The sequence below is a fragment of the Apis cerana genome, linkage group LG1 (assembly GCF_029169275.1).
Source record: "Apis cerana isolate GH-2021 linkage group LG1, AcerK_1.0, whole genome shotgun sequence".
NCBI lineage: Eukaryota > Metazoa > Arthropoda > Insecta > Hymenoptera > Apidae > Apis > Apis cerana.
In genome coordinates, this window is record NC_083852.1 from 5,475,398 (window position 1) to 5,499,824 (window position 24,427).

Genomic DNA, 24,427 nt, shown 5'->3' on the forward strand with positions numbered 1-24,427 from the left:
GTAAAATCTTTTTGAGGATCTCAAATTTTTATTTATTTTCTATAATATTTTATTTAATTTTTTTCATATTTTATATAATTTTAGTTGGAAATTTTTACAATGGGATATTTGATTAAAAAACAAAAATTGTAATACACAATTATAAATAATATTGAAACTTTAAAAAAATTTTTCATATGTAATCAATTCATTATGTTTTATATTATATTCATAAAGTTTCGTGTGAGACAGAATTATTCATCCTACTTTTCTCAGATATTTAAAAACATTTTTCGATATTATCAATAGTAATATATTATTATATCCAATAATTTAATATCTCGAAGATAAAAAATAATCTAAATTTAGCAAGATCCTTTCTCAGTACATTTAATTTTTTTTTCTCAGTTTATTCAATTAGCTTTTGTGATATCCAATACATTTTTTTTCTTTGCTTTACATTTCAACAACAACTTCATACAAACTTATAATCTGTCAAAAAGAAAAGAAAAATCTATTAACTTAAATCATTTTCTAAAAAAGAAAAAAGAGAAAAAAAAGATATACTTGCACAATAAAGATCCAAGATCCTTTAAAGACAAAGTTGAAAGTTGAAACGATCCTTGTCTTAATTTCTTCATCCGATCTCAATATTTCTGAAAGTCTCTAAAAGATTACTGTTCACCAGAAGTGGATTGAAGACATCGTGAAGTTTTCGGTCGACGTGAGCGTGTCGTTGAGCGAGTATCAACGACAAAGGGGAATGTTCTTCTCGGAACGCGGGTGAAACCCATCCTTTATCGGTGGCATTTCGAATTCTGGCCTAGCTCTATTACAAACGGTCCTAACCCGCGGTCGACGACAGTCGATTCCATCTAATTTGAATAATACCTCGGCGAATATTCTATCGGCCAATAGCAGACCCATCCCCTTCCATGGAATTTTCATTCGTTCTTCGATCGAGCGTATTAAGTACCGGCAAGAAGCTCAACGGTGTCTTGAAGCATTCTTCATTGTCATGCAATTGGAACTTACTTATCTTCGTAGCAGGTGTCATTACACAATGGAACTCGATTACTGAAACATTGATAGATTTTGAGAATAGTGATATTTTAAATATGATTCTTATAATTTCAATTAAAATTTTTCAACGTAATATTTATATGTATATCATTGTAATTTAATTAATTAGATATTTAACTGGTTATGAGAGAAAAAAATTCGTATGGAAAGATATATTTTAGATAGAAAATATATTCGGGTCAGATCGGAAAATTTCGGGCGCGATCGACGAAGTTTCGGTTATTGCTGATCCACACAATCAAATTTTAAAATAAGTATGGAATAACACAATGTATTATGATCTTGCCTGATCTGTCGGAACTTTTTTGACTTTAACTTTCGAAATTAAAGATTCTGAGTTATTATGAGAAATAATATTTCTAATTACATTTGTTTTTCTAAGCGTAATCCACGAAAAATCTTTCACTTTTTTTTGTATTAATCATAATTTTTTATTACATGATTCTTTTCTAATATTATATTTATTATATAATCTATATTCAAATAAAGATTAATATTTTTCAGATAAAATTAATTGATATGTACTTCAGTATACTATACATTAATTGTATGGAAATTAATAGAATAAATGCATTCTAAATACATTGTGATAATTTACGATAATGTTTATAGTAGTGTTATATAATGATATGATTGTTATAATGATGTTGCAGTAATTCATTATAAATTCCAATTAATTTCCCAAAAATATAATTTTTAAGAAGAACGAATATAAAAATATCTGAAAAATACTCTTTTTATCCATTCATTTTTAAAAATTAATAAATTAATATTTTCTTTATTGCCGTGGAAATAAATATTATCGTTTTCTGTTTGCAAATAAAAAATTTCTATACGAGAAAAGAACAAAAGATCGAAATTGCTTTTAATAGCTATCAAAAAAATATCTATATTGCAACAACGAAAAATTACCTCAGTATTGAATCACAATTGTCCACAAGCTAATAAAGTGAAATTGGCACTCAATTTCAGAGATAAAGGGTGCACTTCCAATAGAGAGTAATTCAATGACATTAAACTATAGTACTCGTCGATAGCTCGGGAATATCCTCGATATTGTTAACCTTATCTTCCTCATCGGTTCGCTATCGTAATGGCGGCCCGATCGAAGGAAATTCAACCGATAGAGGGCAGGCATAGACAATTCATTTGCAAAAGTTTCGAAGGGAAAGCGCTAGGATAAAATATTCTATGGTTGATCTTTGAATTGTGGTGTGTTTGTTCTTTTTGGATGGAATTTACTGTGCGAATAATTTCAAGGTTAGACGAATTCTATTTTTTTATTTCTTACAATAAAATGATCATGGAATGAAACATTTTTATTCTGGAGAAATGGAGAAAAATTTCTGATTTTGAAATGAGAAGATTGATTTAAAGCAGATGAATTGATAGGTTAATGTGAATAGAGGGAATAAAAAGAATAAATAATGGATAATTTTTAGATATAAGATTGAAAATTATATTAAATTTTCATAGATTTAATTACTCATAGGTAGAATGAAAAAGAATATTTTAATATTAGAGAAAGGATTAAAATTTTATTATTTTACAAAACATTACAAAAACTATAACCTAATATAATAGAAGAAAAATAAAATCTTTAAAAGTTTTAATTTTAATTATTTATCAAAAAAGTTAAAGATTTTGGATTTTATTTTTATATTTTTGTTAAGTATCAATTTGTTAAAATATTTAATAATTTTCTACTTTATTTCTTTCTGCATTTCAATGAATCTGCTATCAATTTAACAGTAGAAATATTAAATTTCTATTATCTAAATATAAATTTTTCTTTATAAGTTAGTTACTTTTTCACTTTTTTATCAAAAGAAAGATAACTTGATACAATACAAATATTGATTTTGCACAAAAATGGCAATTCATCTGAGATATAAAATCTTATAATCTTCTTTCCAAATCAAATAGAACATTTTATACAGGGAATTTGTCAAGGGAGAATAAAAAACATGAAATTTTTAATTTTGCTCGAGTTCAATGTTCTAATGAAATTCTTGTGTTTGATTTTAATTGTAACATTACGTGGAAAATTGCGTGTAAAAGGAAGAAATCGTAATTGAAAGTTTGAAAACTCGAACATTCAGGAAATTTGCAATGCTATTACGTTTTCAATGAACGTCGGGATTAACTTCATTAGGCACTTATCTTAGAAGGACTTGTTACTTGGTAATTATCAACGTTGCGAAAATAATTTTATTATCAAGGGGAACATGAATTTCAATGTGAAATTAAGGAAGAAGATTTTCATTCCGTTTCTTCTGAAAAATAATTTGCATACCAGGAAAGTGGAAAGTAATTTTCAAGAAATGCTTACTTTCTTGCCACGAAATTAATGCAAATTCATCTGAATTTTAATCTTATACTCAGATTCCCCTAATAATTTAACAGATTGAGATTTTTTGAAATAAATTGGATATTTCGTGTAAATTGTTAAATTGAAAAGTTTTGATAAAATCTAAATTGAGTTTTCAATATTTCAAATATTCGTTTAAAATATATATTCTGAAATTAATTTAAATAATTTAATAAAAAATATTTTAAAAATATGTTATAATATTAACTTTTAACTATATTATGAGAAACATTATATATATATCGATGTATAAATTCTGGATACACATATATCGATCATGAATTTTTCAATATTTATTAATCTAAAAATTTATCAAATGGTAATTTAATATGAAATATTGAACCTTGAATAAAAAAGACATATAAAAAAAATATTACACGGAATACATTTTATCATTTACATGGAAAATTTTATTATTTTCTCGCGTTGCACTTTGAATTGATAAAGTAAAAATTCATTAGAATTTACTAGTACATATGAAATTTATTTTCATATACAATTCAGATATTTCCAAATAATCCATTATTATTTCAAGAATTCATTTTTCCTAAATATTTTAAGTTACAATAATTTTTATTAAAAAATTCTAACAAAAAAATCTTCAATATCCACGCATCTTATTTTTAACACGATTAGATACATATATATATAGATTTCCCAGAGCAAGAATAATATAATCAACAAAAAAAATTCAATATCTTTTGAAAAAATAAATAATATCTTTATCTCTTAGCAATCATTAATAATATTTTTTAATTTTAAAATAATAGATAATATTGATCAAAACCATATACCTAATAACACTTGATGAATTTTTATTAAAAAATAATATTCTTATATCCACAATAAAAATCTTTTTACTCAAATATAAATATCTACATTCGAAAATTTCAACAAGTAAAAATTTCAAAAAAATATAACGAAATAGAAGACGATGATTGGAAAAACAAGGAACAACGTACCACGCCATAAAGCCGGTTTCGTATCCAATAACCATCTACTTTCCACAAAAAAAAAAAAAGAAATTCCCGAAGAGAAGAGAGTCGACGGATAAGCCCGCGCGATATTTCGCAGCTGGCTTAAATGAAAACCTTAGTGGCTGGAAGCGGGTAACCAAGTCGAAACCTAGCTTCCATCGAAATAAAATTAATCGAGGACTTACGAGTACGTTTCTCACCGTAATTCCACCCCGATTTGGCACTTCCGTCCAACAACGATACAATTTCCACTGAGGGAGATCGAATTTTCCCGCGCAAATGTTCACTCCCCACTCTACGCGAGAATTAATAACACGTCACGTGACACATTGTCGATCGCATTGTGCCATCCGTGAACAAAGAGATAAGGAAAATGCAATACCGGATAACCAATTGTTTCATTTCCAGACCATTGATCGCATAAAGTTAGGTTAGAATGATATAGTATATCGTAAATTGTATCTAAAATTATTTTTTTTTTCGAAATAATGTTAAGGAAAAAAAAATTAGATTATAGATTAGATTAAGTTAGGTTAGTAATTTAAAGTTTGGTGAATGAAGATTGGATTCATGGAAATTTAAAAACTATGGCAGAATTAAAATTTCAAAATTATACCTTCAAGTTAGAGAAAGAAAAAAATTAGATTAGATCAAAGTTAGATTAAATTAATAAATTAAAATTTGATAAATCAATATTGGAAATTCAAATACGATGATAGAATTAGAATTTTAAAACTATATTTTCAGAATCATTAAATAAAATATTTCAACACTAAGAAAGAAAAATTAGGTTAAGCTAAATTAAATTAACAAATTAGATTTTAATAAATCACGATTGGAAAATTCAAAGAATATAATAAAATATTACTTCAAAATTATGATATCGTTAAATAATATTTCAATATTAAGAAAGAGAAATTAAATTAGGTTAGGTTTTAACAAATCAAGAGATTAAATCGCAAAAATTCAAAAATTATGACAAAATTAAAACTTTGTTCAAAATTATTCAACCCATTAAAAGGACATGATACTTCACGCTAAGGAAGATTAGGATGAATTGAGAGCAGAAGAAAAGGTCGATCCCCCGAGAATTTAAATCTCACTTCTTAACCTCGCGGAACGCGGAAGCCATTTCGAGAGGTTTCTTACTTTCGAACCTCTTCGCCTCCACCACTTGGAAAAATAATTTCAGAGAAATGAAACCGAGGAAATTGCTTTGATTAAAATATCGAGGATCTCGTAGACGTTGGAGATTAGGCTACGGTCAAGGTTGTCCAGGATATTGTGTCATAAATTGAACGGAATGGAAACTTGGCTATTCCAAGTTTAATTCTCATCGTTTGAATATAAGAAGGAAAAGTGGGATTACGCCTTCGACCGACATTGTTTTGCTCTGTAATCGCATTTTTATGTCGATGGAATATTGTTCAGGAAGGAAATTTATCGATGATTTATTTTGTCCTTGGATTTATTAATCAAGAAAAGGATGAGTATAGAAATTGTAGGAAAAGTTTTAGAGGAAAATTTATCAGTTTCGAAAAAGACTTTTTGATAGATTAATTATGGAATGGTATTATGATGGATTAAGAGAGAGATTATGGGTAATGAAAATTCAACGTCGAATTTATCAAATTTATTAATATTTTGATTGAAATGTTGATGTTATATATTCATATAATTTTTAATGCAACTAAATGCAAAAGAATTAAATATCATATATGCAATAAATAAAAAAATTTAATTTTAACAAATTTTAACTCGTACTAATATTAAAATTTGTTTAAATAGTGATATAAAAATATTAAATCTCTTCGTTTATTCATATATCATAAGTTTATCAATTTTTACAAAATTTTAAACATTTTTTATTATTTTAATATACTAACTAAATGTAATAATAACATATATTCCAAGAATTTATAAAATTGACTAAAAGTTAGGTTAGACTTTTATAATCTAAATTTATTAATATAACTAAAATAAAGTTTCTATTGATATTTATCACATATCTTTTACTAATAATAAAAATTATTACAATATATTATTAACTGCTAATATACATATAAGCAAAATTAAAATAACTCAAATCCAAGAATGAATTAATCACCACTGCCTAACTTCACACATTTCTCACAAAGCTAAATAACGGAACAATTTAATCACGGGTGAGAACAGTGTCTTTCCGAGGCACGACGTGCCGCGAACTAATTTTTCACCATGCCAAGAGAGAGAAAGAGAGAGAGTGTCTACCCTGGTAAATTGATAGCTTCCACGTTTCCTGTCCACGATTCTCTCTACGCGATCATTAAGATACACGAAGAGTTGAAGCGTGACGTTTCTTCAAAAAAAAAAAGAAAAAGAAAAGAAAAAAAGAAAGAGAGAAAAAATGGGAGGAAATATTCTCTACCGCTTTTTCCACGTTGAGTGACGTTTCGTGGTTCTACAGCTGACCCAGCTTGCATTTCCAATTCTCCAAGATCTGGCAACACGCCTAACGACGCGACCGCTTAATGACCAGAGAGTTTTTGGCGCACTCCCTCTCTCCCACACGCTCGAGAAGGAGGACGAATACAGAGTAAGAAGACGGTTGGTACGACCGAAAGTGGTATGGGTGAAATTTAATCTACCGTCAACTCGAGAGTCCAACGAAAATCGCAAATCGAATCTTCCTCGTTGACCTTAAGCCTTCGGGCCTGACCCGAAGATTCTTGAGGACAGTTTGCCGAGTTCCTTGTGAAAATCTTAAACCTATCTTGTCTTTCTTCGAAGATTTATCGTATTCTTTGAAATTATCGATTTTTTTGAAAAAAAAATTTTTTTTTTTTTTTAGTGTAGGATATTTTTAGAAAGAATTAGGGATTTATGGGGGATCGAAAAATATTATATTTTTGTTTTTATAAAAGAAATTTGTGCAGGAATTTTTAATGATAAAAATTCTTTCCATAAAGATTCTTTCTTCAATGAAATAGTCTCGTATAAAAATATCAATGAACGTGAAGAAGCCAAAAAATTTCTTTCTTGGCTTCTATCAATGTTAGATTCGCGAGAAAGAAAGCCTCAGCTGGCTTGAAGATAATGAAAAGATGCGGGAACGAGGAGTACGAATGGCTGAAAAGTATAAAAATAGAGACAGAGTCTGAGAGAACATGGACACGCTCCAGGAAGTATGAGAATTCCGGGGTGGAAGGAGGCGAGAAAGTGGGTGGATGAGAATTTTCGTTAAAGAATGAACGAACGAAAAGAGAGAGAGAGAGAGAGAGAGAGAGAGAGAGAGAGAGAGAGAGAGAGAGAGAGAGAGAAAGGAAGAAAAAATTGGAGAGATAGAAATACACGAACTTGTCTCTTCTTTGCCCGTGTATATGTATGCGTGCGTGAGTGATATAAATTCTTAGAAGCACATCTGAGCGGTTACGTGATCGCGTGATATAAATGCAAAAATGAGGGTGAAAAAGAATCGCTCAGAAAAATGTTCGTCCTTCGTGAACCGGAAGCGATAGGTGTAAAGAGATAGAAGAGAATTAAAAGAAAATTTGGTTTTATTTAAAATTGACTAGAGATGAGATCAGATTTATCATATTCGAGAAATTATTTATCTTATATGATTTTTTTTTTTTTTGAATTACAGATTTATAATGTGTATAATATAGATAGATGATTATAATTAATATCTCAATAAATTCAAAAAATCAATAATGAAATTTGAATTCATTATTTTCACTTTTACTATAATTTAAATTTATAAAATTGAAATTAATCAAAACGTATGTAAATTTATTTTAAAAAATAATATTCCCCATTTTTATTATAAACTCTAAAAAAACAATTTTTAAATTATTTATATTTATATTTTTATTTTCAAAAATAATATCGAAATAACGACACATCAATTTAATATCAATTTTCGAAATTCTGCAAAGAACGTAACAAAAATAGCCAGATCATCGATAACGAGTATAAAATCTGACTTTTAGGAGGTCAAAAAGTGTTAAAATTCGCTTTTTCCAAAGCACATGTTCGCGTTTGACATAAAAAACAAAAAAATTTCAATTTCCGATTCGTCGCATTCCTCATGAATAATTTATGAAAGGAAATTGTTCGATAGTTCCTCTAGGAAATTCGAAAAATATTCTTACCGCAATTCGTATTCGTAAAAAATCTCCATATCTTCCTAAAAATTTTTCTGAGCAAGAAAATTATATGTATGTACGTGAATATACATATACATATGTGAACATCATGATGAGAATGTATAGAGATTTCCATTTCCTATGTTGTAGTCTACATACATGTATAGGTTGATGAAAAAAAAATCTAATTATCTAATGTTATAGTATAGTGGCATGTGGCTTATTTTCATTAGCCTACTACATATTTTTTAATACACGAATTTTTTAATACAAGTATGTATTGAAATATATGATTCCAAGTATATTATGTTAATATATTCATATTCTGTTCTATGTAATTATTAATGAATATTTAAGTACATTTACAAGTAATTTGCAATGTAAATATAATTTTAGATCGCAGCTAATAACAAACAATAGGAATTAATGAAGCTTACTCAAGAAATCGTCTATTTTGTTTTTGATTTGATAATATGCATATGATAATGAGTGCATAATAATGACAATGCATAATATAACAAGTGTCACATTAATAAAATTACAAAAAAAATAGAATCATATTATTATCATTCGCAAGAAAATCTTAATAATCTTGTTTTAATTATTATTAATTTTAATAATTAAATTATTTTTATCAATTTCTTCAAATATCATTTAATCCCAATAAAATTACACGAAATAAAACATAAATATAAATTAAACTCGAATATTTCGATACACCTGTATCGATATCCATATATTAAAATTCACAATTTCAAATAATGATCGTGATATACATTTCAATACATATCATAGGAAAATCATCATCTCTAGTGTGAATGTCATGAGAATAGATAGAGCAGTGTGTCGAACGTGTGCTATAGAGAGAGAGAGAAAAAGAGAGAGAGGCTAGAAAGGGAAGAAAGGTAAAGGAGTAAGAAGGAACGAACGAAAGAGGAGATAAGGGAGGAGAATATAGGGAGAATATAAAAAAAAAGAGAGAGAAAAAGGAGAAAGGCTCCGGCGGGGGCCGCTCGTCCATGAACCGAGGACACTGATCACATCCTCCTTGGACTGATCGGCTCTTTTTCTCGCTTCCTGATCCGTAGGTACGTCTTCACGATAGTGAGCTACCTGATCGGCGTCTTCATATTCGCGACGATCGTCGGTCAAGTTGGAAACGTGATTACCAACCGGAACGCGAATCGGCTGGAATTCGAGAGACTGTTGGACGGTGCAAAGACATATATGAGACACCACAAAGTACCGGGCGGAATGAAGAGGAGGGTGCTGAGATGGTACGACTACAGCTGGTCCAGGGGTAGGATACAGGGTGGAGGTGACATCAACACCGCTCTCGGATTGTTACCTGACAAATTGAAGACCGAATTGGCGCTGCATGTGAATTTGTCCGTATTGAAAAAAGTCACCATATTTCAGGTGAGGTCTTGCCGAATTTGATTTCAAATAAGTGTAATATTTTGTTTGGATGGTGAGTTGAATTACGTAAAATTGTGCTTGCTATTTATTGTTTGTCGGTTATTAATCTATAGGATAATTGTTCTAAGACATTTCTCTTTCTCTTATTACATTAAAAAGCTACTATTAGTTTTAATATTTTCACATTCTTCGCTTCACGTTGTAGAAAATATTATTGATTTAAACTTGTAATTAAAAAATAATTTAATTTAAATATTATAGAAAAGATAATTCATTTCGTAACTTTTAAACAATTAAAAAAATTCTAATTATTTTCTTTGTAACTTCATATATTTTGAAATATTGTGATATTATAAGCAAAACATTTGGGACTGCCAATTCATATTATCATACGATTTATTCGATGGATCGATGACTTGAATAAATAATTCTTCAGTCAGACAAGGTTTTGTAATATGGCTTTCAATTTCAAGGAAAGCATTTTTAATCAAAACGTTGAACTATAGTGGGAAAAGGAATGCGATGATTGCTTGAATTATTAGTAAATTCCCTCATTTCTCTTAGAAATAGTAGAAATAATCCTATATAAAGGGGGATTCCAACGTGACTATTGATTTCTATTCAATACTTAGCTTTTGTTTCTGCTATTTAAAAATATTTGAAAGGAAAGTATAAATTATCAAAATATTAATTATCGAATATATTCTCTAAAGCTCACTATAAGATTTGAAATTTGAAAATCCTTAAAATTGTTAAATCTTTTAATAATTATCAACATTGGAGATTTTATTTTCATCCCTTATGAACACCCTTATGAAGTTTCTCAAGCTGATAATATAAATTATAAACGCTTAAATTATAAGGTTAATAATTATAGAAGAGTTGTGTATTCTATACGCAAAATACAGGTAGATTTAATTTTTGCAATGATAAAAAGAATGAACCATCAAGAATGGTTCATAAAGTATCAAAAACTTGTTTTTTAATGCAATTGAAGTTTGAAACTGTTTTAATTTCACGTTTAAAGAAATTTATTTATTATTGAAATTATATTGTTAAGGGTTCAATCTCGTTGTGCTTGTTTACCATACAAGTTAACAATAGGTTAATTGAACCATTATTTGCTAATATAATACATAGGAAGTAAGGCTTGTTTATTTAACACGAAACATTAACTAATCTATATTTAGTTGAAAAAATGTTTCAAGAAGATACATCCCTTGCGTTAAGTTAAATTAATTGTTTCAGAGATCGATTTTTATCATTATCATTTTATCAACATTATCATCAAATTTAATTCAAATTTTTAATCTTGAATATAATTTAATTTTTATTATAAACTATAGATTTTGAAATAAATATTTTTATTTCTAAGAAAAAAATAAAATAAAATTATCAAGATTTATTTATGTGAAATTTAATAAATGAATCATGGGAATGAAGAATTATAAATATAACGAAATAATTGGTTTAAAAGTATTGGTATTTTGCGATAAACGTTAATAACAATAATTTCATGCATATATGCTTGATTCGTATAGCCATTCGATCTCAACATCAACTATAAGCAATTTGGAAGCTAGATCCATTAGAAGATCAGTTGCCCTCGAGTCCTGTCAGGTCGTGTGAGAATTCATGCTTGAACATACCGAATTGAACTGAAATTGCCATTAAACGTGATCGATAAAGTCTTTACGTATTTCATCGTCGATTTTATCCGAATCGAAATGATATTCCAACGATAAATGTGTTAAATTATCAAATCATTTACTCCAATTACAATTGTAATTATAATATATATTAAATATTATCACTAAAATTCGAAATATATTTATATTAATTTATATTAATTTAACAAAGATATATATTATTAAATGAAAAGTTAATGAATAACTTATATAAATTTATACTTAAGAATTTTTTTATATATTTAAATTTTCAATTGACGAATCGATTAAATCACTAATGTGTATGGCATTTTAAGCTAACCTATTAGATGCAATGTTATCTTCATCATTTCTTGAAATTATTTCGGTCAAACGAGCATCTACATTTCTTTATACATAGAAAATAAACGAAAAAAAAATACACGACAACTTTTGATCGATTAATGAATGAATTAACCTCAAATTGAAAATTAAATTACACATAAAAGGTATATCCACACTTGTAATTTGGAATAATATTAAAATCCCGAAAACTATCGAAATCGTCCGATATCACCCGATATTAACCGATATCACCCGATCCCGCCCGATATTAACCGATATCACCCGATCCCACTCGATCCCACCCGATATCACCCGATATCACCCGATCCCGCCCGATTTCATTCGATTTTGCCCGAATTTTTCCGTACTGACCCGAAGTTCGGATTTACCAAGTCTCGAGCAAAATTGCACACTCTTAATATACTATTTATTAGTGGAATATATTTAAAAATTACTTATATATACAATATGCAATATATAATAGAGTTTATTGATTTTATTACAATTTTTATATTTTATAATTTTTTCGTATTATAATTTTTTTTTTACTCCTTTCTGAATATTGAATATTATATTCATATTCATATAATATTTATCATTACTTTAAATTTTACATCACTGGCTTCTCAAACACTTTTTTTCATATATCTGAATAGGTAATACGTATAAATTGAGTTATATGTTATATATCTTTCGTATCGATTATTGTCAATACGGTGGTGATAATAGAGAGAAGCAAAGAAAAGAAAGACATTGAAATAGGAACAAAAAGATATGAGATACCATTCTCTCCAGTTGAAATATCTTCTTATTTTATCCTCGTCTTTCTATGAACCAGTTATATGGCGAAAGGGCGCTGATGATATCTTCAACAAAAAGGCATCAAAGTCCTATTTATTGGACTTTTAAACCGTATCAAATGATTTTCCGATAAATTTCATTTATAAAAGAAAATAATCGTTTTTGATATTTTTGATACTTTTTATATTATTCTTTTTGAATCACGTTTAAATTAAGAAAAATAATTATGCGGTATAAATTCTGAATCATATCAAAATTCTTAACCTTCACAATATTTTTCACTAAAAATGGAAAGAAAAATTTCTGCTCTCTGTTTTACGATCTTGTATTAAAAATACAAAAATACAAAAATTAATGGAAGGTCTACTTCGTCAGAAATACAAGCCATACTTTTGATATAAATGATTTAAAAAAATACATACATAAAAATGTAGCTCGGCTACACGTTAAAAAAAAAGAGAGAAGAAATTCTACTTTTTCGAGGACAAATTTATCTCTTTCCTTTTTTCTTTTTATTATTTTCATGATGTACACTCGCCCCATCCATGAGTTATCTATTATATTTAATATCTCTCTATTTATCCATGGAATACTTTCTGAAGAATCGATAAAAAATCAAAAAATTAGTATATAGTAAAAATTTCGATTAAGATTTATTTTTATAAAAAAAAAAAACAATTGTACGCGACAGCTCCTTCCTTCTTTGTCGCACCACCATTTATTTCTCTCCGTATCTTCGTCTCGCTTCGCAAACTTTGTAACGTATAAATCGATATTTCTATACGAAAAGTATATCGATTTTCTTATTTATTCCGATATCGAAAATATTTTTACGAATATATTAACATCCTGTATTAAATAATATCGATTGTAAATAATATCGTATTAAATAATATCGATATGATATTAAAATTATAACGTTCGTTTCACTTATTAGATAAATTGGAAATTTACAGGTAGACAAAGAAACGTGTTTATGTTACGAATAATCATGAAAGAAACATTCGAGAATTATAGCACCTAGTCTGAAGAAACGATGTACCCTCATAAAAAAGGGGAGGGGAGGGGATGGATACTTTTAATCCACCGTTTCTGAGAACGTCGCGATAAAAACCGACGTTACTCGAGGACGATACTCGAGGAAAATTGAGTTTTTTTTTTTCTGAGAAATTGAAATGTAAAATGTTGTTTGATGGATCTTAATGTTATTTTATCGATTGCAATTCTTTAATCTTTGATCGAATGATTGATGGTTAATTTAATCTCTAATTGAAATTAAAATTCAAGGGTGATCATTTTAAATCTTGAATTATTGCAATTATTTTTCAAGACACAATTCCCCCTCTCTCCATAAATTTATGGATATTTTTAATTTTCGAAGGAAATAGGAACATTTTAAGAATGATTTATATATAATATTTATTCTTTAATAATACAAGGAATACACACTACTCCCACACGTATTTAACAAGAAAACAAAAATACCATTAACAGTACAGCGCATTGCTTGTATAATTAATATTTACAATGTATACCGTAATATCAAGAGTAAACGTGCACGTGCAAAGTTATAATATTTATAATCAAACATTGGAAACAATAATGAGTTTGTTTAGAAAGGGGAAAAAAAGTAAAAAAAATAAAATTTCATATTTCAAAATTTTTTCTTCAATCTCTGTTTATTTTAATAATTTTAAAAAATATTCTCAACTCGTTGAATCCTTGATATAAGGACTTCATACTGAAAAAAAAAAAAAACTCTTTAAAAAGAAGAAATTCCATAAATTGTCCAATTTATTAAAACATCACTGCTTTCTTAATCAAGAATTTAAGAATCAAAGAAGTGTAGAATTTAAAGGAGAGGGAGAGATTAGAGGATAAGGTAGTAATTGTTCATGAAGAACAAAACTACATTTCCCTTCGTCAATGCGGTAATAAAAGTTTCTTAGAATAACGAGGGAACAAGAGTTCGCACTTGTACCCTCTTTTTATGAGTCATAATATAGCCGAAGATACAACCGCTTCTGTTCGGTTGTACGTGTAAGCGAGGTTTGCAAGTATAATGCGTTCCGTACTCGAAAGCACGGGCGAAAGAAAAATGTAACGAGACCCGAGGAAGAGAAGTTCTTATCTCATAAATTGTCTCTTGCCTTTCGTCATTTTCATCGTTGCGTTTTATCGCTCGGTTTTCTTATGGGCCAGTTTTAATCAAAAAGGAAATGTTTATATTTATGCTTCAATGAGATTAATTTAATTGATTTTCGTTCCTAATTTTATTTAAGAATCGGATAAAGAATATGGAAATTTTCGATCTAATTTTTTTCGCATATTTATATTTTCATATTTAATTTCGATAATTTAGAATATTTTAAAATGTAGGATACTTGTTAGATCGATCGTAAAAACAAAAGTTAATGCGCAAATATGTTGAATGAAAAAAAAGCAATTAATTGGACGCCTGTATACAAGCAACCTGGCCGTCCAATCAGCTGTGCTGGATTGGTCGCCTGCGTACAGGCGCCTCCAATTTAATTTTTAACTAACATTGGATTTAATAAGCTATTATTCGTTGAATCAACTTCTCTTCAGGGGAAGTGGTGAATTTCTATTATATTAAATATTTCTCAGAGAAATTTTGTCCCTTAATATTAATGGAATAATTATTAACAAAAATAAAGAGTAATACATTGGAAATAGATAAAAAAAAAAGTAAGATGATCGAAAGAAAAGGATCAAATTTTTAATATTTACTTGAAATAAAAAATAAAACGTACCTTCAGAGGAATTTTTCGATGCAACAAAAGGGAAACTTTATTATACGTTTTAACTTTCGGAAACGCGAGAAAAAAGAAGAACATTAATTTTATCAGTTCGATTTATCAACCGGGATAAAAATTTAAAGATGAATGAAGAAATTTTAGTATTCGCTTCTAAAGTTACGAGTCTCTAAAAACTTCTTTAAATCAAAGGCATCTGGAATGAAAAGTTACGAGCATAAAAAGAACTTGGGAGATTAATAAAAACTTTTCACTTTTTCGACGTATCTACAACAAACCAAAAAATGAAACTTAAAAAAAAAAAAATGCGAAATATCATAAGATTCTTTAAATTAACGTCGAGAAGAAGTTTCTAAGTTGATCGTACAGGAATAAAAATGAAAATAAAAACTCTTGAAAATTGAAAAGGAATTTTATCTCCTAATAAAAACGATGATAAGGAAATGAATATGAAAATAAACGCGATGAGATTTCTAAAATAAATGAGGTAAAAATGGTAAAAAAAATATTCTAAAATTTCCCATCAAAATAAGTAATGATGGAAACTAATTATCCGTGTAACTCCCTTGTTGGATTATAATTTATAGCTCATATAGATAACACGATTGCCCATCAATTTTAATCAAAACGTGTTACTTCGCTGCATTCCTGAACTCCAATTAATGTCTGATCCAGGTCGAGATCGAATATTAGAGAGCAATTATTCAAACCCATCAAGTGATTCGAGTGATATTCTGCGGATGTCTCTATGAAAATGGTCGAGAATCGTTTGCAGAAACGATGAAAAATGCAATGCAATGTTCGAAATGGAATTTATGGTAAACTATAAAAATATCCTATTAACCTCCTCAAGTTTACCATTTATTATACTTTTGTACAAATTTCAATTTCTCCAAAATCTTGTATCATTTTAAATTTCGGTTTTTAAATCATTCAAAAAAAAAAAGCGTTGTGATAATTTTCACATATAAGAAAATTTAAATTTCTCAAAAAAAAAAGCTTCGTTAATAATATTAAAAAAAAATTAAAAAATTATTATTCTTTTGTTACATTTAATAATTTTATTATTATAATATTCTATATAATTTTATTTTTAATTTATTTCGATCGTCGTGAAACAATTGTTAAACAACGTATTCGAACAACAATGGAATAGTGTCAGCCACTTGATAATAATTTCTTTCAAGTAAATAGAAACCAATTCGATATATTCCCTTTGCAATTAAAAATTATACCATATTTATTCGTAATAAATAATTATAATTATTAAGATCGGAGTAATCGAAAATTATAAAAGACATTTAGATTCAACAAGCAAGAAGATCGGTTGTATAAATTCGAGGTGAAAAAAAGAAGGGAATCAAAGTAGTACGATCGTCGGCCTGTGACTCGAACAACAAACTTGCCTCGCTGTGAAATCGATTTAACGTGAAATCTATTCAGCCTTGGGCAACGACAGATCACGAATTCAATCGTCTCGTGCCAGCCACTGATGCAATTAACGTCTGACGTATACATCTGCCCTTTGATTTCACTTCTCATCTCGCTTACATTGTACGTCAAACATCGAATCGTCTCGTTTCTCTTTCGAGTGTTGATTTTCTAATTTTTTTTTTTTTGGATCGTTCGATTTTCGAAAATAACTCTTTCGACGCGATAAAAAAAGAATTTCCTTCTCGCGATTTATCGATACGTTTTACAATCTTTCATTATTTATTTTTTTATCGGATTTTCAAGTTTTCGAGTGTATTTCTTCGAGCGAATAACGTGATAAAACTTGGATTGGAAACGATGCGGGAATTTTTCCCGGTGGTGGACAACTCTTTCTTTGAAACTTGGAAGAGAAAGATGGGGAAGTAAGAGGAAAAGATCGAGAGGAATGGATTCGAGTGTATACTAACGGATTCCGAAACTTTGAACCATATTGGAGGAAGAAAAAAATATGTGGAAGAAAAGAACTCGGGGAAAAAAGTGGAAATATTCGACCTTTCGATTTATATATTTCATTATCGCTGTAATAATTTATTATTACGGTTATTTATAATAATTTGAAAATAAAAATTTTCAAATATCGTATATTTTTATTAAATGTAAAAGAAAAAAAATATTTCCCGGTTTATTTCCAAAATAATTAATCCAAAATTTCGTGGAAATTTTTTTAAAAAAGCTAAACCAAGAAACGAGATTGATTAATGATTAACCGAAGCATTAGTATCTGTCCAAGATATAGTCGAGAGAACGAAAGCAGAGCTTCCTATCTTGCAAAGGGAAAGGAATTAGAATTTCAAAAGAGATGCATCGGAATTAAGGAGATACGGGACTTTGACAAAAGTCTGTTTTAATACGAGTCGAGTCAAATATCGCGAGGAATCCGATTATTCGGGAGCTATGCTAATTAACCGAGATATCTGATTGAAAAATTTTATACAGATTAAAACAAATATGCTTGAGTTCCATTTGAAAAATTGAAAAGAAAAATCGTTGATATTTATTTTGGATGTTCGATATTTAAAAAAAAAAAAAAAAGAGTTTCTGGCGTAAAAATTATACGAAAGAGGAATTCTTGCCTAAGAGAATGCAATCAACGTGTTATTTAGTAAGAGGTAATGAGAAACAATGAGTGTAACACTTTATCGCGAAATAAGATTTCAGCGAAGGGTAAAATTAATCCAAGCCTGCCAGTGTTTCTAATGCACTATCGTGGAGAAGGTACTTTAAAGCAATCTCAATGGAATGAAGACAATTATATGATAGTCTTGGATAGATACATTCTTGCTTGAAGGATTTTTAAAGATAAAATATCAAATTAAATTTATTTTATTATTAATATTTCATTATTATTATTATTTTACTATTAATATTCCGTAGAGGAAAGATGTTTTTGCTCGTTCTAGTTGTAAACTCGACATAAAATTGCGAAACTATTTCGAGTGAATAAGAATGAGGTTAGTACGTGCGTGGAAAATATCAAATTTTACGGTGTAATTGTACGGTGTTACGTTCTTTGTGAAATTAAAATTCAACAGCAATTATTACCGAAAATATGATAATTATTTCAAAAATATTTTTATATTAACACGGATAGTAATGTTAAATTTAAATGGATTAAAAATGTAGCGGAGACTCGAGGCTCTGCTGTAATACTAGATATAATTCATTGCTTAAACCGCGATTACTTTACCCGAAATTTCCCGATGTTAGCCGAAGTTACCCGAACATTATCATACGAGTAATTTTGATTTAATTAATGAAAGATATACAGTTTTATCGTGTATTATACTTCTTACTGCATTATTCGACGAATAATTAAAAAATTTAAGTTGGAAATTGTTGAAAAAATAATAAATAATAGGTATATTAATCAAATCTCGTAAATGATAAAAAGTAATTTCGTTACTTCGAAATTTCCCCAAATTCCAATACAACTAGGATCAATCGAGTGACTATAAAAGGGAGAAAAGTGAGGTTTAAAAAAAAAGAAAAATATTCGACGAGATAAAACTTTCGAAAATTTCTAAAAAAAAAAGTGTCACAAATTGCGAAACTCGCAGATAAAAGATAGAGATCGTGAAACTTTTCGCCTGTGATAATCCATTATACTCCACGACAAAGGAAGCAAAGACTTTTTGTTCGGTAATCCCACAGAGGATCGAGCAACGTCCCGTTGGAAAAAAATTTGTTCTCCGAATGGAACGAAACGCGATATTCGCTGGCTTACATCGTTACGTTATCAGATTTCGTGGGAGGGGGAAGCGGGAGAGGAGGGGATAGCCATTCGAGCGTGGTTAAATCGAGTAACCGAACGTTTCGTTGAAACGCGTTAGACGTTTTGCTTATTGTGATCGAACGTGTTTCTCCAACGGAGCCATTATTTACGAATAGAGAAGAAAGGAGGAAGGATTTATGATGTCTTTGCTGCAACAGTTGAAACTGTCCGCTTTAAAGAACTGTCCTCGCTTTTTCGGTCTATAAACTCGATGAAAATAAATAGGAGTTAAGTTCGTGGAGAAAAAAATTTTTATTAGATATGATAACAATGAAATACGCTCTGTTTGGAAGATAAATAAATACTTTACTGTTATTCGTTCGATTTTAAATAAGTAATAAGCATTTTTTTTTCTTCGATTAAAATTTTTTGAAATTTGCATTTTGTTAAGAGAATTTTGTGAATGAATGAAACCATAACAAATTAATAGAGAAGAAATATTCGTATTTTTTTTTTCTTTTAATAGTTTACGAAGAATTATGTATGAAGTTCCATTCGGAAAAGAATAAAGGAATATCGCACATTGCCGAGAATCGTGTATTGCATATTTCATTGCATTGAATGTGTTTTTAACGAATCGGTGACACGGTATGTATAAATATTCAACAGTGAATAATTTCATATTGTTTGCAAAACAGGTTATTTTTATTTCTGTTATTGGCCACTGTTAATGAACATTTTCACGTATCTATGAATATCAATTTTGAATCATTTCCATGGACGGAACCAGTGAAAGAAGGAATTTAAAAAAAAAAAAAAGAAATTTTATATCATTATTTTTAATTTTTTCTTCAAAATTAGAAAAATGATAAAGATGGATATTAATTTTTTAATATAAAAATTTGCACAAATTCAAGATCGATTAAATCTCCACGTTAAATAAAATTCTTCTTCTATTTACGTGTATTCCCTCTAAATAATTCCTCTTGGAAAATTCATTTTGCCTAAGCAACCGAAGCTTAAAATAAAGCAACGCGACTCGAACTAATTTTAGGCCACAAAAGATACAAGTTATCCTGATTTCGAGCGGAAATGGATTGATTGGAAGCTCGCTCTTTGCGTAAGAGTGAATTTAATTTTATCAAAACTAATAATAACAACGATACACGTGGAAAATTCGGGGGTAAATCCATCTTTATCCCGATTTATTCTAATCGATATATAATTCAATTTTAAAATTGAATATACCGTTAACGTTATCATTATAGAATTAGAAATTCGAATAATTAAAAACAATTCGAAATATAACAATAATAGAGTCATCGCAGTGTGAAACTATAGTTCCAGTTAAAATGAGTTTTACTTCGTAATTCTATTTCACGACGAAGTTTGCCTTGTATCCACCACGAAAATTTAATTACAGTTATTTTGGCTACACCGAATATTACCAAATAAAGAATTCGTTATTTATTTCTATTTTGTAGATAGACAGTGTAATTTTATTTTTTATTTTCAAGTGAATTATTTTTCATTAATTCGTCGAGATATATTAACAATTTAGAAGAGATTTGAAAACGAAAGACAGATTATATTTAATATTAATTTAATTTTCTTTCGTACGCACAACTGCTTTTTACGTGCAAAATTTCTTAAATCATTTCTTAAAATCTTATTCGATTTCGAATGAATTTGTTCGTCACATTGAACATTTCGGATAAAATAATCTTTTGCTACGCGTAATACGCATCGAAAAGGATCGTCTCGGATTCGACGAGCGTATTGACATGTTGTGGCGGCACAAGACCTATCCTCGAGCACGTTCTGCATCCGTTTGTTACCAGTGCATCCTCCCCTCAATGCGATACAGGAGAGAGAAGATTTCACGGGAAGGTCTTCATGGACCGTGGAAATATAATATTTTCGTGAAATTTCCATTATTCCGAAGCCGATTCCGAGGAGCGTGCGTTGCTCGTTGGAAGATCACTTTTTCACGAGAGAAAAATGAAAGAAATGAATAAACGTTGAAAAGAATTGCTTTTATCAAATGGAGAATGTTATATCTATTTAATTTTTAAATTATCTTAAAAATAGAGAATATGTGTTGTTTTTTTCAAAATTTAGGTATTTTCTTCGAGAGAAAAAAAATTTGTCTCAGAAAATTTTGAATGATTATAAACAGAAATTCGAATAGGAATTAAAATAGTAAATAAAATTCGATAGGAGGAAATTTCCAGGAATAAGAAAGATTCTGGAATGAGGAAAGAAAACGAAAGGGCAGAGTGTTTGAATGAATTACGTCACATCCTCCCGTTTCTCCCGATATTTATTTACGTTTATGGATAAGCATGCACGAACGCGCCTCTGCACGCGTTTAAAGACGACAAGCATCCGTTAATATTCACCCTCCTCTCGATATCCTGTGTGAGAGCAGAAACCGCAAGGTCGTCCTCAAGGAATCGATAAGAGGGATGCTAATTTCAGTCGTTTTGCGTATGCGATTGTACTAACATGCGTGAATATATTCTATCCGTGACCTTCGTATTATAATGATAATAATTAAACGTTTGTCCGACTCGAAACAATGTTAGAAAGAATTTGGTCATCAAATACATCGTCAAAAAATAAACTCAAAGATAATTTTTCCAATTTTTTTCCAAACGAATATATTTAATTGAATTCAATGAATATATGTATATATACGTATAATTTTAACAAAGAAGAAAAGTAATTGTTTAACGGACGTTATTTCCCAGGAATAAAGTTATTCTTTCACGATAAAACGTACCTCAATCGTGCGGTGAAAATCCAACTACAATCGTGTGTTGCTGACAAACACGCGACTCCCAGGTAAAAACCGTAACAGAGGAGAAGAATTTTTCTACAACCGGTAATTACAATTGCCCGGTAATTGGTGCATTTATGCGACTTTTAATTGCCGCTACCGTGTCCGCCTCGATGAAGCCTTTAACGTACCTTTCATTACCATATCGTCCACGGTACACTGTGCACTCATGCGATCTTGTGTACACGCAAATACGATCGTATTTTAACGAAGTCTATTGTAAACCGAGTGGACAAAAGGAAATCGTTACGTTACACCGAGTAACAAATATTATACCGATGTGTCATTTGATCTCTGTTCTTTTTTTTTAGCAACGATAGATAATTTTTAAATAATTTTTTTATTAAGAAAGTTGTGCACAATGGATATTTAAAACAGTTTGATGGAAATATTATCGTATAAATTCGTTCTTCGATCTTCTTTGTTGTTTAAGTAATTTCTTTTTCTTTATAATATAGGATAAGCAAGAATTTTAAAAAATAAAAGTTTTAAAGCTGTAATTTAATTAGGAATAATAATGATTCGTAAATTAAAAGTTATTATTATAAGGTATTGGAAAGAATTAATTCTAAACGCTAAGATAAAAAGAAAAGATATTTTCTGAGTTACATATGTGGAATTAAATTTTTCACGAGGAGCGCCTGTGTATAGGCAACCGTACGTTCGATCAACTGATCGCTAGACCGTTTGACCGGTTGCCTAAATACAGGCGTTTCGAATGTAAAATCGAAACATTTATAACTCGAAAAATGTATAAATATTTTTTTGCAATTTGATCAACTTTTATCTTTGTTTTGAAATTATTTTACAACGTCTGTTTCCTTGAGATTCTTTTAAATTTTCCACTCATTCCGTTCTTTTCTCTATGTTTGCAGGAGTGCCAACCCGAATTTCTTCACGATCTAGTGTTAAAAATGAAAGCTTATATATTCACGCCTGGCGACTCGATATGTCGAAAGGGGGAAGTGGCTAGAGAAATGTTCATAATAGCAGACGGGATTTTAGAGGTGATTAGTGAAACGGGAAGAGTTTTAACAACCATGGAAGCCGGGGACTTTTTCGGTGAAATTGGAATTCTTAATCTGGACGGATTAAACAAGTAAGTAACTTTAAAGTAGCTCATATCCTATTTCGAAATTTTCTTATTTTAAATCATTTCGAAAAAATATTATTCTATGTGTATACAAAATAAATATAACATTAAACGTGAAATATATATATTTATCGAATTTTAACGAATAATCGTGCAAATTATAATGGAACAGATATTCACGTATATCAATAACAATTAATATGAAATATTTAAACAAGCAAACTAGCATGATTTCGGGCGAATTTATGGAATGAATAATTTCGATATTGAAAATCAATCTGTTTAATCAACATTAAGCAACATGATCGTTATTCTAATACGTATTTCAGCTTTTAAATTGTATTAAAATTAGAATAATCGAGAAATACAAAATTTACATTATTTTGGAAATAATATTCAGTTCGTGAAGAAAAATTTTAAGAAAACTCTAGACTTTGGATTTGTTCAACTTTGTCCAATGAATAATCCCGAGTTTTAGAAAATTTATCGAGCATGAATTGATATATTATTTAAATGCACGAATCGAAGCAATGAAAAATTTGTCGGAGAAGGGTGGCTCTGGTTGAAATATCTGGCTGGACGAAAATGCGGCAACAGTCGAAAACTGCAATCGATAAAACCTTCCCTCAATTTTGTCCGCTTTTTATTTTCCTCGCCTTCTAACCCTGACATGTATATAACTCGTCCTACTTTCTTGTTTCGTCATTCACTATCTCTGAACTCGTCTCAAATTTCGTTTCCCTTCGATTTTCGAAGTCTCTCGAATAAAGCTGTATGCGAGAGCAAAATTATGAAATAATACGAAATCGAAAAATTTTATTATTCCAATAATTATATTGAATATTGTTGCTGAAATTTTTAGAATTTTATAATTAAAAATTACTGGATATTTATCAATAATTTATTTCGATAATTCGGTTCATAAATTTAAAAGTTCATCATCTATTTTTTTTTTGAAGGAAAATACAATTATTTTAATTTTACGACTAATTCTCTTCATAGTTTCTACACGAAGACACGAACCGGAGAACTTGAACTTTCTTGAACTTTGAACTTCTTCGAAGTGAGCTTAACTGAATTACAAAAACTAATAATATAATGAATTTAAATTAGAAATAAAATCACTATACTATGGAATAATTGATATATATATACGAAATTCGTTGTAACAATGTATAACGTAATATTATTGAAAAATCATTCCTTTTTCTTAAAAACACCGTCAAAATTATCAATATAATAATTTATACCAAATAACGCA

General features: G+C 29.0%; 1 protein-coding gene and 2 long non-coding RNA genes across 13 annotated transcripts in view; 1 reads left to right on the top strand and 2 right to left on the bottom strand.

The window, feature by feature from the left end:
* The window catches only part of LOC107994887 (uncharacterized), a 156,984-nt gene that overhangs the window by 123,919 nt on the left and 8,638 nt on the right, over positions 1-24,427 (top strand). For all 11 annotated transcript variants that reach the window (XM_062079600.1, XM_062079589.1, XM_062079582.1 and 8 more), the window contains 2 exons: positions 9,626-9,956; positions 22,949-23,172. In XM_062079600.1, coding sequence (XP_061935584.1) covers positions 9,626-9,956; positions 22,949-23,172 — 555 coding nt within the window. The remainder of the gene's footprint in view (positions 1-9,625; positions 9,957-22,948; positions 23,173-24,427) is intronic.
* On the bottom strand, positions 9-2,930 carry LOC114577151 (uncharacterized). The gene is made up of 3 exons (XR_003696971.2): positions 1,975-2,930; positions 547-1,056; positions 9-471 (listed from the first exon to the last, which is right to left on the bottom strand). It is a non-coding gene; the product is annotated as an uncharacterized LOC114577151 (long non-coding RNA).
* LOC114577152 (uncharacterized) lies at positions 11,422-12,141 on the bottom strand. Its single transcript, XR_009831245.1, has 2 exons — positions 11,946-12,141; positions 11,422-11,769 (listed from the first exon to the last, which is right to left on the bottom strand). It is a non-coding gene; the product is annotated as an uncharacterized LOC114577152 (long non-coding RNA).